Below are 17,897 nucleotides of genomic sequence, written 5' to 3' on the forward strand. Positions count from 1 at the left end.
AAAATATTGGCAGAGAACAGTGTGGACATCTGGGACAGCATCACCACACAAGGGAAGATAAATATAAGGGTTGCACCAGTAAATCTTGTCCTCAACATTGATCAATTAGCTGTCCCCAGGATACCAGCCATGCCCCTAATTTCTGCCCCTGTCTCTTCAGCATCTAAAAAGGTTTGGGAGCCTGCACTCTCTGTTCACCGGCTGGGTCCATCCTGCTTCACAATCATATGTTCTGGTGGTAAAACTATCACAGAGCCCCAAACCTGCATGACAGCACCTTCTCAATGATGATGCAGTGAAACAAGGATGCTTCTCCCTATGAAAAGGTGAGGATTTGATGGAGGAACATAGTGCCTTAGAAGGAGACTTGGTGCAGGTGTACCCATGACATGAAGCCCTAAACATAAGACCCTTGCCTCAGCAACACCCAGGGCTAAACCTGTTTTAAGAAGCTACCTGTTCCTGTTAAGAGTATAGGAGGTGAGAGCAAAGTTGCATGGTAGGTGGGGTTTTACTCACTGAGGGAGCAGAGCCAGACCTTTATCAGAATGCTAAGTGGTCTGGAAGCCCAGCTCTAGTCCAGAATGGTAAGCAGTGAAATATGGTTATTTTAGTCTGTCTGCTCCTTTCTGGGGCTTCCATAGTCAAGGCTGACCATAGTTATGCTGTGCTATGAAACATCTGGGCTATGAAAAAAATACTTAGTCAGCCAGACATTGGCAGCACAGGATGTATATTCACCTCACTATGGGACAACAGGCTGTGACAAATGAATTTCCTTCACCTCTCTTTTCCCCTCAGCCCAGAGCAAGCTCTTTATTTCTTAGAACAGTATTTTCAGGGGAAGGAAACCTGATGAGGTGACTCCTGTGTGTGCACCTGGCCTTAAGGACTAGTGGCTTGATGGGCTTACTGGGGTCCACTGGCACAGAAGCAGAGGATCCCACAGGCTGTGTCACTCAGGGGTGAGGAGTTTGGTTTCATGAGCAGCCCTTCATAGGACCTGGCCAAAGGTGGGTTAGGGAGAGAGACACATGCCACAAGGCTGACCTTAAGCCTAACATTGAGATGCTACAGCCAAACAACACAGTGAGAGAAATCAGTGGCATAGAGCTCTAAAGACAGCAAACTGTTCAGTGAGCTTTGAGGTAAGAGTGAGTGCATGAGTGCCAGACACCCAGCCTATATACCTAACTGGGCTAGTTCCTCTGACCTAATGTCACTCCCACCTTCATTAGAGGACAGCATGAACCCTGGGTGGGGGTGGGGTAAATCCTGGATTTACAAGTTATATCATGTTGCAGAGAAGCCCCCAAAGTCTCCAGTCTCCTGTTTCTTCTGTAAAATGCTTGTGTTAAGGTAGATGCTCCATAAGCCTAATGTCATTCCACAGGTCTCTAACTCATCAGGGATACTAACTAAGGGTAGAAACAATTAAAATAAATAAAGCTAATCCTTCACTTCAAGTTTAAAGATCATCAACAGTACATTTTTTTCCCTTTTCAAATATTTTGACATTGCATCTGTCAATAGCAGGGGCTCTGGATCTGGAAGATCTAGGTAAAGCGCCACCTATGTGAAGCAAATACTCTGGAACAATCTAAGCCTGAGTTCTGCTTCTCTAGAAGAAGGGGCTCATGGTTATTGTGAAGAGGAACAGAAATACTGAATTTCAGTGACCAGCATAATGCCACACATAAGTCCTCAACACATCATGGTGATCACAGTTTGGACCATAGAATGTTTTGCATTATTAAAAGGGACTTCTAAAGGGAATATTACTAATGCCATCATTATGTTTACAAACAAATTGGTAATTCTATTAAAAATAAAATGTTATATAACTAGAAAAATGTCAATACACCTGCCTACACATGTTGCTCTCCTAAGCATTATTTTAGTGATCATAACATTACAATTAGACTTTGAGGAACACCTGGGAAACATTAGCATCACATGCCAAATGAGTTACATGCTTTTCCTTACTTAGTTCTCACAGGAACATGAACAGGTAGATCCTATCATCTTCATTCTACAGAAGATGAAAGAAAGTTGACAAATGTTAACTAACTTTCCAAAAATGACCCATCTCTCATGAGTTAGAACTGAGCATTGAGCTAATATTGAACTCAGGTCCATCTGATTGAAGAACCAACTGGCTAATCCACTTTACTACCAGCCTACCCATGTTCCTGGATAGTCAAGTAACTTAATCATGCTCCTCTAAAACCTTTGTGTTCCCTGATGTCTTAAACTGTAGCTTAAGCACAGCTGTGATGCTGCTGTGGAAAGAGATGCCCATGGAAATGGGGAACAGGACAACTGTCCAAGAATTCACCTTGGAGGGGTTTCCTGCCATCCAAAACTTGGGAAAGGTCTTCTTCCTCGTGCACCTGCTGGCATACCTGACATCCATTGTAAGCAATGCGATCATAGTCACCATCACCTGTGCTGACTCCCGGCTCCACACACCTATGTACTTTTTCCTCAGCATTTTCTCCTGCTTGGAGTGTGGTATCATAAGTGCTGTTATTCCTAAATTGCTGATCATCTTTCTCTTAAACATGCAAACTATTTCCCTTTCTGCCTGTTTTATACAAGCATTTGTCACTGTATTTCTGGGATCAGCTGTTTTCTTCCTCATAGCAGTGATGTCTCTGGATCGGTATGTGGCCATTTGCAAGCCTCTGCATTATCCGACCATCATGAACCCGAAGACTTGCATCCTCCTGGTCACTGCCTGTTTCACATTGCCCTTCCCCCTCATTACTGGTCTTGTAGTGAAGGTTTCCCAATTATCCTTCTGTGGCCCCCATGTCATTCCCCACTTTTTCTGTGACCTTGGCCCCCTGATTCATCTCTCCTGTTCTAATACCAGCTCCACTGAAACGTTAGCCTTTGTCCTCACTTCTTTTATTCTATTGACATCCCTTATCATAACCACCATTGCATACAGCAACATAGTAGTCACAATCCTCCGACTCCCATCTGTAAGGGAGAAACAGAAAGCTTTCTCCACTTGCTCCTCTCACCTCATAGTTCTCTCTCTAATGTATGGCAGCTGTGTGTTCATATATGTGAAACCAAAGCAAACGAACAGGCTGGACTCCAACAGGGAGGCTGCCCTTGTGAACACGGTGGTGACCCCCTTGCTCAACCCTGTCATCTACACTCTGCGGAACAAGCAGGTGCACCAGGCTCTGAGGGAGACAATGTGCAGAATGAAAATATCAAGATAAAAATAATCACACAGCTTTGGAGTGAAAGGCTTCAGAGAACCCTGTGTCCTCATCCTGGCCAGTGTAGCAGTCCACAGAGTTGTAGTGCAGAGTCTCTGACAGATCTCAATGAACCCTACACATTCCTAGCAAAATGGAAACCTGTTTCTTCAAGGCTACACTTTACCATGATGTGCATAGCTATCCTCTCCCTAAATATTCCACATACTGATGACAACTGATTAATTACAAAAGCCTTTACTGAATTTTTAGTAAATCAGTAAATTATTTATAAATCACGCACTTAAATTTCCAAAATTTTGTAAATTTTTACACTTATTATTTCATTTCATTCTCCAATAAGCATGGTTCAACAGAATTAATAATGATTTACCAACAGGTATTTAGATAATTAAAATGATAGAAGGTGATATATTACATTGTGTGTAGGAACAAAATGATAGAAATAGCATGTTTGGGTCTGCATTCTCTCCTAGCCTTGCCCAAGGAAATAATGGTCAGACTACTCTTCATCTTGCAATATATATTTTTTGCTTCGAGTGTGTTCTTAAATGCTGCTCTTGGCCCTTAGCTTAGCTACATATGTATGCATCAATCCCATGCTTTGGGGAAACTGAATTATTCTCAGGCTTAGACCATTCTCTAAGGAGAGGGAATTACCACAGCATGCCAAGACTGACCAGCTCCTAAATCCTAAATTATTATTCCAGTTCCAACCCCTCAGATTCATAATGCATGCTTATGATCGGTTCCTACCCTAAAGCTGTTACCACAAAATGTCTGTGTATATCAGTGGAAGGGCGCATTTGTTTTATAATTCTATAATTTCCTCCAAAAACTCAAGTTGGGAAAACCTAAGTTATTTGCTTATCTACTTCATTTTACTAATGAAAATCAACAAATTAAACATTTTTCCTGTTGAATTGTGTTGTCAACCATAGGTTATATTCTGACTGATAATCTACTTATTTTTATAACTGTTTTATTTATTTATTTGAGAGAAAGAGAGTAGTATAAGAGGCAGAAGGACAAGCTAACACCACACTGAGTGCAGAGTCCTATGCAGGGCCTTATTTTGGGACCCAGAGACCATGACCTGAGCCAAAGTCAGACACTTGACTAAGCCACATAGACACCCCTGATTTATAACCTACTTTAAAACCAAAATTTTCAGTGGGGAGGAGTCATGATGGCAGAGAAATAGCAGGCTGAGATGACATCAGGTACCAGGAGATCTGCTAGACAGCTTATCAAACCATTCAGAACAAATCCAACAGGAGATTGAAGAGAAGAAGTGCAACAATTCTAGAAACAGAAAATTGAACACTTTCTGAAAGGTAGGACCAGTGGAGAAGTCAATCCAAAGCCACAGTTAGATAGACTGTGGGGTGAGGGGTGGCTCCCAGCAAGCGGCAAAGCAATGGAGCACAAAATCAGGACTTTAGAAGTCTGCTGCACTGAAGGACATCACTACAGAGCCTAAACTGAGGAGAAGCCCACATGAGGACAGCATGGCCTCAGGTCCCACAAGGTCACAGAAGGATCAGGCGTGTCTGAGTGTCGCAGAGCTTGCAGGTATTAGAGCGGGGAAGCTGGCTACAGAGACAGAGCCGAGGAGTGATCTCTCAACTCGAGGTTACCTTGAACTTTAATCCGTGGCACAGGCCACTATTCTGTGAGTGGGGTCCCCACAAGATCCAGGGACACCCCCCGGAAGAACGCAGGGATCTGTGGGGTTCAGAGACTCCAGGCAGAGCTCTGTGCCAGAGATAGAGATGCTTGGTCACAGGCTGGGTGAGCTCGGAGCACAGCTGGAGGCCAGGGAGATGGAAGTGACTGAACACTTTTCTCTAAGGGCACATTGGGGACTGGGGTCCCGGGCTCTTGGCTCCTCTGGGACAGAGATCGGGAGGCTGCCATTTTCATTCCCGTCCTCTGGAAATCTACGGAAAGCATTCAGGGAACAAAAGCTCCCCAAAACAAACCCAAGCGGATTACTTAGCCTCGCCCCTGGTAAGGGCGGTGCAATTCTGCCCTGGGCAAAGACACTTGAGAGTCACTACAACAGACCCCTCCCCCAGAAGATCAACAAGAAATCAAGCCAAAACCACGTTCATTTACCAAGGAGAACAGCGGAATTTCAGAGGAGGAGAAAGCAAAGCATGCTTGCATGGCTCTCTCCCCATGATTCTTAAGTTGCAAAGTTAATTAATTTTTTTAATTTAATTTTTTTCTTCTGCTGAATTTTATGTAACTTTCACACTTTCCTCTTTTAATGTTTTTTTAACAAGTTGGTCTTAACAATACCTTTCATTAAAAAAAATCTTTTTTGAAACTTCATTATTATAATCATATTTTATCATTCACTGTATCTAACTATATTTTTTTGTATACACATAGGGATTTTTCTTCTAAAAAATTTGGGGTACAACTTCTTCTAATAGATCAAAATACCCCCTAAATCTAGCACTTGTCTTGTTCTAGTCTCCAGCCTGAACAAATTCTTTCCACTTTCTTTTTCTTTATTCTCCCAACCAACTTAACTTATCAAGTCCTTTTTCAGAAATTCAAAAGAAAATTTTTTTCATCCTTATAATCATATTCCATCCCTTCATTGTGTTTACCCTTATATATGTTTTTCATTCTTTAAAATTTTGGGAGGTAGTTTCTTTTAAGAGACCAAAATACTCCCAAAATTAAGTGGGTGACCCTGTTCTAGTCACCAGTCATATATATTTTTTTCTTTTTTGTATTTTTTGTTTTATTTTTTTAACTTTTTTCCTGAACTTCTTTTTACCCCCTTTCTGCCCACCCCCCCCCACGATTTGGGATCTCTTCAAATTTGATTAAAGCACATTTTCCTAGGGTCTTTGACAGCCTTTTAGTATTTTATTTGCTCCTTCATATATTCTTATCTTGACAAAATGACACGGCAGAAAAACATCACCACAAAAAAAAAAAAGAACAAGAGGCAGTACCAAAGACTAGGGACATAATCAACGTGGACATTGATAATATGCCAGACCTAGGGTTCAGAATGACAATTCTCAAGGTTCTAGCCCAGCTCGAAAAAGGCATGGAAGATCTTAGAGAAACCTTGTATGGAGAAATAAAAGCCTTTCCTGGAGAAATAAAAGAACTAAAATCTAACCAAATTGAAATTTAAAAAGCTATTAATGAGGTGCAATCAAAAATGGAGGCTCTTCTCCCATTCTGTCAGTTGTCTTTTGATTTTGTTAACTGTTTCCTTTGCTGTGCAAAAGCTTTTGATCTTGATGAAATCCCAGTAGTTCATTTTTTCCCTTGCTTCCCTTGCCTTTTGCGTTGTTCCTAGGAAGATGTTGCTGCGGCAGAGGTCGAAGAGGTTGCTGCCCGTGTTCTCCTCAAGGATTTTGATGGATTCCTTTCGTACATTGAGGTCCTTCATCCATTTTGAGTCTATTTTCGTGTGTGGTGTAAGGAAATGGTCCAATTTCATTTTTCTGCATGTGGCTGTCCAATTTTCCCAGCACCATTTATTGAAAAGGCTGTCTTTTTTCCATTGGACATTCTTTCCTGCTTTGTCGAAGATTAGTTGACCATAGAGTTGAGGGTCTATTTCTGGGCTCTCTATTCTGGTCCATTGATCTATGTGTCTGTTTTTGTGCCAGTACCATGCTGTCTTGATGATGACAGCTTTGTAATAGAGCTTGAAGTCCGGAATTGTGATGCCACCAACGTTGGCTTTCTTTTTCAATATCCCTTTGGCTATTCGAGGTCTTTTCTGGTTCCATATAAATTTTAGAATTATTTGTTCCATTTCTTTGAAAAAGATGGATGGTACTTTGATAGGAATTGCATTAAATGTGTAGATTGCTTTAGGTAGCATAGACATTTTCACAATATTTATTCTTCCAATCCAGGAGCATGGAACATTTTTCCATTTCTTTGTGTCTTCCTCAATTTCTTTCATGAGTACTTTATAGTTTTCTGAGTATAGATTCTGTGTCTCTTTGGTTAGGTTTATTCCTAGGTATCTTATGGTTTTGGATGCAATTGTGAATGGGATTGACTCCTTAATATCTCTTTCTTCTGTCTTGCTGTTGGTGTAGAGAAATGCAACTGATTTCTGTGCATTGATTTTATATCCTGACACTTTACTGAATTCCTGTATAAGTTCTAGCAGTTTTGGAGTGGAGTCTTTTGGGTTTTCCACATATAGTATCATATCATCTGCGAAGAGTGATAATTTGACTTCTTCTTTGCCGATTTGGATGCCTTTAATTTCCTTTTGTTGTCTGATTGCTGAGGCTAGGACCTCTAGTACGATGTTGAATAGCAGTGGTGATAATGGACATCCCTGCCGTGTTCCTGACCTTAGCGGAAAAGCTTTCAGTTTTTCTCCATTGAGAATGATATTTGCGGTGGGTTTTTCATAGATGGCTTTGATGATATTTGCAAACGACATATCAGATAAAGGACTAGTGTCCAGAATCTATAAAGAACTTAGCAAACTCAACACCAAAGAACAAATAATCCAATCAAGAAATGGGCAGAAGACATGAACAGACATTTCTGCAAAGAAGACATCCAGATGGCGAACAGACACATGAAAAAGTGCTCCATATCACTCGGCATCAGGGAAATACAAATCAAAACCACAATGAGATATCACCTCACACCAGTCAGAATGGCTAAAATCAACAAGTCAGGAAATGACAGATGCTGGCGAGGATGCGGAGAAAGGGGAACCCTCCTACACTGTTGGTGGGAATGCAAGCTGGTGCAGCCACTCTGGAAAACAGCATGGAGGTTCCTCAAAATGTTGAAAATAGAACTGCCCTATGACCCAGCAATTGCACTATTGGGTATTTACCCTAAAGATACAAATGTAGTGATCCAAAGGGACACATGCACCCGAATGTTTATAGCAGCAATGTCCACAATAGCCAAACTATGGAAAGAACCTAGATGTCCATCAACAGATGAATGGATCAAGAAGATGTGGTATATATACACAATGGAATACTATGCAGCCATCAAAAGAAATGAAATCTTGCCATTTGCAACAACATGGATGGAACTAGAGCGTATCATGCTTAGCGAAATAAGTCAAGCAGAGAAAGACAACTATCATATGATCTCCCTGATATGAGGAAGTGGTGATGCAACATGGAGGCTTAAGTGGGTAGAAGAAGAATAAATGAAACAAGATGGGATTGGGAGGGAGACAAACCATAATTGACTCTTAATATCACAAAACAAACTGAGGGTTGCCGGGGGGAGGGGGTTTGGGAGAAGGGGGTTGGATTATGGACATTGGGGAGGGTATGTGCTTTGGTGAGTGCTGTGAAGTGTGTAAACCTGGTGATTCACAGACCTGTACCCCTGGGGATAAAAATATATGTTTATAAAAAATAAAAAATTTAAAAAAAAAATGGAGGCTCTTACTGCTAGGATAAATGAGGCAGAAGAAAGAATTTAGTGATATAGAAGACCAAATGACAGAGAATAAAGAAGCTGAGCAAAAGAGAGACAAACAACTACTGGACGACAAGGGAAGAATTTGAGAGATAAGTGATACCATAAGATGAAACAACATTAGAATAATTGGGATTCCAGAAGAAGAAGAGATAGAGGGGAGCTGAAGGTATATTGGTGTGAATTATTGTAGAGAATTTTCCTAATATGGCAAATGGAACAAGCATCAAAATCCAGGAGGTGCAGAGCCCCCCTCACACTACATTTCCATGTCTTAGCGACAAAGAGAAAATCCTGAAAGAAGACCGGGACAAGAAGTCTGTAACATACAATGGTAAAAATATTAGATGGGCAGCACACTTATCCACAGAGACCTGGCAGGCCAGAAAGAACTGGCAGGATATATTGAGAGCACTAAATGAGAAAAACATGCAGCCAAGAATACTATATCCAGCTACACTATGGTTGAAAATAGAAGGAGAGATAAAAAGCTTCCAGGACAAACAAAAACTAAAAGAGTTTGCAAACACCAAACCAGCTCTACAGGAAATATGGAAAGGGGTCCTCTAAGCAAAGAGAGACCCTAAAAGTAGTAGATCAGAAAGGAACAGAGACAATATACAGTAACAGTCACCTTACAGGCAATACAATGGCACTAAATTCATATCTCTCAATAGTTACCCTGAATGTAAATGGGCTAATTGCCCCAATAAAAAGACACAGAGTATCAGAATGGATTAAAAAAAAACCAAAACCCATCAATATGCTTCCTACAAGAAACTCATTTTAGACCCAAAGACACCTCCAGATTTAAGCCGAGGGGGTTGAAAACAATTCACCATGCCAATGGACATGAAAAGAAAGCTGGGGTGGCGATACTTATATCAGATCAATTATATTTTAAGCCAAAGCCTATAATAAGAGATGAGGAAGAACACTATATCATTCTCAAAGGGTTTGTCCAACAAGAAGATCTAAAAATTTTCAATATCTATGCCCCTAACATGGGAGAAGTCAACTATATAAACCAATGAATAACAAAATCAAAGAAACACATTGACAATAATACAATAATAGTAGGGGACTTTAACACTCCCCTCACTGAAATGGACAGATTATCCAAGCAAAAGGTCAACAAGGAAATAAAGGCCTTAAATGACACACTGGACCAGTTGGACATCACAGATATATTCAGAACATTCCATCCCAAAGCAACAGAATACACATTCTTCTCTAGTGCATATGGAATATTCTTCAGAATAGATCACATCCTGGGTCATAAATCAGGTCTCAACTGACACCAAAAGATTGAGATCATTCCCTACATATTTTCAGACCACAAGGCTCTGAAGCTAGAACTCAATCACAAGAGGAAATTTGGGAAAAAACCAAATACCTGGAGACTAAAGAGCATCCTTCTAAAGAATGAATGGGTCAACCAGGAAATTTAAGAAGAACTGAAAAATCCATGGAAACAAATGATAATGAAAACAGAAAGTTTCAAAATCTGTTCGTCACAGCAAAGGCAGTCCTGAGAGGAAAATATACAGTGATACAAGCCTTTCTCAAGAAATAAGAAAGGTCTAAAATACACAACCTAACCCTACACCTAAAGGAGCTGGAGAAAGAACAAGAAAGAAACCCTAAACCCAGCAGGAGAAGAGAAATAATAAAGATCAGAGCAGAAATAAATGAAATAGAAATCAAAAAAACAATAGAACAAATTAATGAAACTAGTAGCTGGTTCTTTGAAAAAATTAATAAGATTGATAAACCCCTGGCCAGACTTATCAAAATGAAAAGAGAAAGGACCCAAATAAATAAAATCATGAATGAAAGAGGAGAGATCACAACCAACACCAAGGAAATACAAACAATTATAAGAACATAATATGAGCAACTCTATGCCAACAAATTTGATAATCTGGAAGAAAAGGATGCATTCCTAGAGACATATAAACTACCACAACTGAACCAGGAAGATATAGAAAACCTGAACAGACCCATAACAAGTAAAGAGATTGAAAGAGTCATCAAAAATTTCCAAACAAACAAAAGCCCAAAGCCAGATGGCTTCCCAGGGGAACTCTATCAAACATCTAAAGAAGAATTAATTCCTTTTCTCCTGAAACTGTTCTAAGAAATAGAAATGGAAGGAAAACCTCCAAACTCATTTTATGAGGCCAGTATCACCTTGATCCCAAAATCAGACAAGGATCCCATCAAAAAAGGGAACTACAGACCAATATCCTTAATGAACAAAGATGTTAAAATTCTCACCAAAATACTAGCTAATAGGATCCAACAGCACGTTAAAAGGATTATTCACCATGACCAAGTGTGATTTATTCCAGGGCTGCAAGGTTGGTTCCACATCTGCCAATCAACCAATGTGATACAATACATTAATAAAAGAAAAAACAAGAACCATAAGATACTCTCAAGAGATGCTGAAAAAGCATTTGTCAAAGCTTGACAGCACCCCTTCCTGATCAAAACTCTTCAAAGTGTAGGGATAGAGGGCACATACCTCAATGTTATTAAAGCAAACTATGAAAAACCCACTGCAAATATCATTCTCAATGGAGAAGAAATGAGAGCTTTTCCTCTAAGGTCAGGAACACGGCAGGAATGTCCATTATTACCACGCTATTCAACATAGTACTAGAAGTCCTAGCCTCAGCAATCAGAAAACAAAAAGAAATTATAGGCATCCAAATTGTCAAAGAATAAGTCAAACTATCACTCTTTGCAGATTATATGATCCTTTATGTGGAAACCCCAAAAGGCTCCACTCCAAAACGGCTAGAACTTATACAGGAATTCAGTAAAGTGTCAGGATATAAAATCAATGCACAGAAATCAGTTGCATTTCTCTACACCAACAACAAGACAGAAGAAAGAGAAATTAAGGAGTCAATATCATTTACAATCAATTGCGCCCAAAGCCATAAGATACCTAGGAATAAACCTAAACAAAGAGACAAAGAATCTATACTCAGAAAACTATAAAGTACTCATGAAAGAAATTGAGGAAGACACAAAGAAATGGGAAAATGTTCCATTCTCCTGGATTGGAAGAACAAATATTGTGAAAATGTTGTGCTACCTAAGGCAATCTACACATTTAATGCAATACCTATCAAAATCCCATCCATTTTTTTCAAAGAAATGGAACAAATAGTTCTAAAATTTATATGGAACCAGTAAAGACCTCAAATAGCCAAAGGAATATTGAAAAAGAAAGCCAAAGTCGGTGGCATCACAATTTTAGACTTCAAGTTCTATTACAAAGCTGTCATCATCAAGACAGTATGGTACTGGCACAAAAACAGACACATAGATCAATGGACCAGAATAGAGAGCCCAGAAATAGACCCTCAACTCTATGGTCAACTAATCTTCGACAAAGCAGGAAAGAATGTCCAATGAAAAGAGCCTCTTCAATAAATAGTGTTGGGAAAATTGGACAGCCACGTGAAGAAAAATGAAATTGGACCATTTCCTTACACCACACGCGAAAATAGACTCAAAATGGATGAAGGACCTCAATGTGAGAAAGGAATCCATCAAAATCCTTGAGGAGAACACAGGCAGCAACCTCTTCGACCTCAGCCGCAGCAACATCTTCCTAGGAACATCGCCAAAGGCAAGAGAAGCAAGGGCAAAAATGAACTATTGGGATTTCATCAAGATCAAAAGCTTTTGCACAGCAAAGGAAACAGTTAACAAAATCAAAAGACAACTGACAGAATGGGAGAAGATATTTGCAAATGACATATCAGATAAAGGGCTAGTGTCCAAACTCTATAAAGAACTTAGCAAACTCAACACCCAAAGAACAAATAATCCAATCAAGAAATGGGCAAAGGACATGAACAGACATTTCTGCAAAGAAGACATCCAGATGGCCAACAGACACATGAAAAAGTGCTCCATATCACTCGGCATCAGGGAAATACAAATCAAAACCACAATGAGATACCACCTCACACCAGTCAGAATGGCTAAAATCAACAAGTCAGGAAATGACAAATGCTGGCGAGGATGCGGAGAAAGGGGAACCCTCCTACACTGTTGGTGGGAATGCAAGCTGGTGCAGCCACTCTGGAAAACTGCATGGAGGTTCCTCAAAATGTTGAAAATAGAACTGCCCTATGACCCAGCAATTGCACTATTGGGTATTTACCCTAAAGATACAAACGTAGTGATCCAAAGGGGCACGTGCACCCGAATGTTTATAGCAGCAATGTCCACAATAGCCAAACTATGGTAGAACCTAGATGTCCATTAACAGCTGAATGGATGAAGAAGATGTGGTATATATACACAATGGAATACTATGCAGCCATCAAAAGAAATGAAATCTTGCCATTTGCGACAACATGGATGGAACTAGAGTGTAGCATGCTTAGCGAAATTAGTCAAGCAGAGAAAGACAACTATCATATGATCTCCCTGATATGAGGAAGTAGTGATGCAACATGGGGGCTTAAGTGGGTAGGAGAAGAATCAATGAAACAAGATGGGATTGGGAGGGAGACAAACCATAAGTGATGCTTAATCTCACAAAACAAACTGAGGGTTGCTGGGGGGAGGGGGTTTGGGAGAAGGGGGTGGGATTATGGACATTGGGGAGGGTATGTGCTTTGGTGAGTGCTGTGAAGTGTGTAAACCTGGTGATTCACAGACCTGTATCCCTGGGGATAAAAATATATGTTTATAAAAAATAAAAAATTTAATTAAAAGCCTTAAAAAAAAAAAAGGAAACGAGGGATGTTTGCGGTGTTGGAAATGTCCAGTATCTTGACTGTGATGGTAGATACATGAACCAAGACAGTGTGATAAAATTGTGCAAGAGGTAAACACACACACATGCACAGACACAGTGACACACACACACACACACACGAGTATAAGTAATATTGAGGAAATCTGAAAATGATCGGTGGATTGCATTAGTCAATATCCTGATTGTGATATTAAACTATAATTTTTCAAAATGTTATCATTGCAGGAAAATGAGCAATGTACACCTACCTTTCTATTTCTTATAACTGTATGTGAATCTTCTGTCAATAAAAATTTCAATTAAGGAAGAAAAGGTTAGCTCGGGAGGGTTGAGTGATGGTGTTTCATAAAAACTAGTACAGATAAAAGGTTGATATCCAGGATCTTTAAAGAACTCCTCAAACTCAACACACACAAAACAGACAATTATATCAAAAAATGGGCAGAAGATATGAACAGACACTTCTCCAATGAAGTGGAGACACATCTCCAATGATAGCCATACAAATGGCTATCAGACACATGAAAAAATGTTCATCATCATTAGCCCTCAGGGAGATTCAAATTAAAACCACATTGAGATATCACCTTACACCAATTAGAATGGCCAAAATTAGCAAGACAGGAAACAACATGTGTTGGAGGGGATGTGGAGAAAGGGGAACCCTCTTCCACTGTTGGTGGGAACGCAAGTTGGTGCAGCCTCTTTGGAGAACAGTGTGGAGATTCCTCAAGAAATTAAAAATAGAACTTCCCTATGACCCTGCCATTGCCTACTGGGTATTTACCCCGAAGATACTGATGTAGTGAAAAGAAGGGCCATCTGTACCCCAATGTTTATAGCAGCAATGGCCACGGTCGCCAAACTGTGGAAAGAACCAAGATGCCCTTCAACGGATGAATGGATAAGGAAGATGTGGTCCCTATACACAATGGAGTATTATGCCTCCAATAGAAATGACGAATACCCAACTTTTGTAGCAACATGGACGGGACTGGAAGAGATTCTGCTAAGTGAAATAAGTCAAGCAGAGAGAGTCAGTTACCATATGGTTTCACTTATTTGTGGAGCATAACAAATAGCATGGAGGACATGGGGAGATAGAGAGGAGAAGGGGGTTGGGAGAAATTGGAAAGGGAGGTGAACCATGAGAGACTATGGACTCTGAAAAAAAATCTGAGGGTTTTGAAGGGGCGGGAGGTGGGAGGTCGGGGTACAAGGTGGTGGGTATTATAGAGGACACGGATTGCATGGAGCACTGGGTGTGGTACAAAAACAATGAATACAAGATGGGATTGGGAGGGAGACAAACCATAAGTGACTCTTAATCTCACAAAACAAACTGAGGGTTGCTGGGGGGAGGGGGTTAGGGAGAAGGGGGTGGGATTATGGACATTGGGGAGGGTATGTGCTTTGGTGAGTGCTGTGAAGTGTGTAAACCTGGTGATTCACAGACCTGTACCCCTGGGGATAAAAATATATGTTTATAAAAAATAAAAAATTTAAAAAAAAACAATGAATACTGTTATGCTGAAAATAAATGTTTTAAAAAATTTTAAATAAATAAATAAATAAATAAATAAAAGTAGTACATTCCCTGATCTTTCAAAAAATGGACATTTAATTTCAATTGTAGTTAAATGAAAATAATAATGCTAAAGTCTCACAAAAATGCAGACACTGGGTCACTCATGCATTGTTAATGGGAATGTAAAATGGTATAATCACTCTGGTAGTTTTGTCAGATTCTTATAAAACTAAATATTTGATTACCATATAACCTAGCCATTGTGTTCTTAGGCACTTACCCCAGGAAAATGAAATCTTATATTCATACAAACACCTGTACATGAATATTCAGAGAAGCTTTATTTGTAATAGCTAAAACCTAGAAATGGGACACCAGAAAGATGGCAGGACAGAGACCTCTGATCCCCCCCCCTTCCCACAGACACCCTGAATAAATAGCTACACGCAGATCAATTCCCTCTGAAGGATACCCAGAAATGAACTGAGACACTCCTACAATTCCAGATAACTGAGAAAATAGCCACATCAAAATAGGTGGGAAAAGCTGAGGCACTCTCACCATAAACCTCACCCCAAATAACACCTTACAATCAGGTGGGAACCCCCAGCTTTTCCCAGAAGAGCAAAGGGCTTACACTACACATCTAGGGCCTCAACTTAGAGGGTTGACAACCAAAGGATTGTGCTCCTAACTTGCCTGTTTCTAGGAGCTGAGACGCCCATCATAGACTAAAATCAGAGACTGGCATTAAAGCAGCATGCAAAAACTTTCCTCAGCTCTTCCCCATGGCTGAACATAGAGCAAGCAGGCAAAAATGGCCAGCTCTCAGTTTCTCCATAGAAGGGATTAGACTATACATCTAGTCTCAACTTGACCAGCTGCTACCTTGACGGTCGGGCTTCTAACTAGCCTGCATCTGGGAGCTGACAGACAGGAACTCACTACTTTCCTAGGAGTCTGAATAAACCAGTGGCCACTTTCTGTAGCTCCTTCTCCCCTGGCTTGCTCCAGAAACAGAACAAAGTCTCCAACTAACTTGCCTGTCTCTGAGATCCAATGGCCCCCAGCTTTCATTGGGCCTTTGAGGATGACAGACAGTAAAGCAACAGTTTTAAGGAGTGTGGTCTGAATGAGAGTGTAGCCATTTCCCACAGGACCTCTACCGAAATCAGTGAACAGTGAGTAGGGGATTTACTCTCTCAGCTGCTCACTGAGGAGAGAAGGAATTGGACCATGCATGGAGTATTCCCCCACTTCTCTAGCTTCTGCTAGAAAGACTAGTTTCTATCCTCCCTGTCACAGGGACTAACAGAGTTTGGCATACTTTAGTCTCTTGGGGCATTCTAGAAACAAAGATAGTAGTTTGAATGAGCACAAAGGTTCAAGAAGTACCCAGAATCTCGCTGGGCTGATAGGGGAGGTTCATCTCCTTCACTAGTCTGGTTCATGAGGCCAGGGTGTGAAAATTGGCAGAGGTGGCTATTTCATCTAATGCACAAAAACCAGAAACCCTGGGAACTCCTGTTCTTAGATTAGTCTCAGAAATTACCTTCTTTGGAGAAAGAAAGGACAAAGACACAGCTATACTTAGAAGATCATAACCTCCAGGACACTTTATAATCAAACCATTCCCAGGCAAAAAAAAAAAAATCTAAATAAGCCAATATTTTTTGACAGTCTAAAATTTCTTAAATCAGATTATGGCTTGAATATAAGTAATTCTCAAATCAAGCAGAAAGCAGTATATGTATATTTTCAGATATACATATATACAGATATACTGAAAATCAAATGCATAGCATGTGCATGCCATGTGGGATGTGACAGGAACCACTTCCCATTAGGGCCAGTTGTCTTCAGCTGGGAGCCACTACCTCCATGAACCTACAAACACAATAACTGACCCAATTTTAATCCATTTTTTTTAAATTATCAATTGCAGTCATTTTCCTTTTAAACATCTCTTCCATGTAGGGAGAAAATTTGGTAGTGGAATCACCTACCTTTCAGCAACCTATTGGGGTCAAGGATTGGCAATATCAGTTGTAGGAAAAAAAAAACTGAACAAATTTAAAAGTTCTGGGATGCCTGGGTGGCTCAGTCTGCTGAGCATCTGCCTTCAGCTCAGGTCATGATCCCAGTGTACTGGGATCAAAGTCCCACATCGGGATCCCTGCTCGGCAGAGAACCTGCTTCTCCCTCTCCTCCCAACTCATGCTCTCTCTCACTATTTTTGTCTCTCTCTCTCAAATAAATAAAATTTTTTAAAACTTTTTAAAGTTTTGCACTTTATTTCTATTTTAAGAAAGTGTTAAAGACAATTTTGTTGATAACTTTACATACATCCTAACCACCTGGAGTTACACTGAGCTATTTATACCTCTAAAACCAATAGACCCAAAGAGAGAACCAGCTTACTGTTGGTTCATTTACATAAAAGATCCAATTAATGAAATACTATTAAGTTTCATTAGGCTATAATATTATGACTTTATATAATTTCAGAACAATTTGCTTCTAAAATTTCAAACCCTGAATACATAAAATGGTGATGGTCTCTATCCTTTCTTAGTATCAGAAAACTCAAGCATAAGAATGTACCATGAATAGTAATTATTATCATCTGATTGACAATTTTTTATTCTTAAAGACTTTGTATTCTGTGATTTATGTATACTGGGCTCTCCATAAATGTTGTGTGAAATGAATTCATGAAAGACCACTGAGTAGAAAATCAAGGAAGATATTCTTCAGCATGATATAGAGAACTCAGAGGAATTTTCAGAGTGAAAAGTATTGTATTGCAAAGTAAGATTGTACCCAGCCAGATGAAAATTAGCATAAGCTGGATCACCATATGGAGAATTCTATAGAA

At 40.0% G+C, this 17,897-nt stretch overlaps 1 protein-coding gene across 1 annotated transcript; it reads left to right on the forward strand.

Annotated features, from left to right (window-relative positions):
• Positions 1-2,276: 2,276 nt before the first annotated feature.
• LOC101692789 (olfactory receptor 49-like) lies at positions 2,277-3,239 on the forward strand. The gene has a single exon (XM_004749740.1). It carries the CDS (start codon positions 2,277-2,279, stop codon positions 3,237-3,239), a length of 963 nt encoding a protein of 320 aa, XP_004749797.1.
• The last annotated feature ends 14,658 nt before the right edge of the window (positions 3,240-17,897 follow it).

The sequence above is a fragment of the Mustela putorius genome, unplaced genomic scaffold (genome assembly GCF_011764305.1).
Source record: "Mustela putorius furo isolate JIRA1106 unplaced genomic scaffold, ASM1176430v1.1 tig00003909_pilon_pilon_pilon, whole genome shotgun sequence".
In the NCBI taxonomy this organism is placed as follows: Eukaryota; Metazoa; Chordata; class Mammalia; order Carnivora; family Mustelidae; genus Mustela; species Mustela putorius.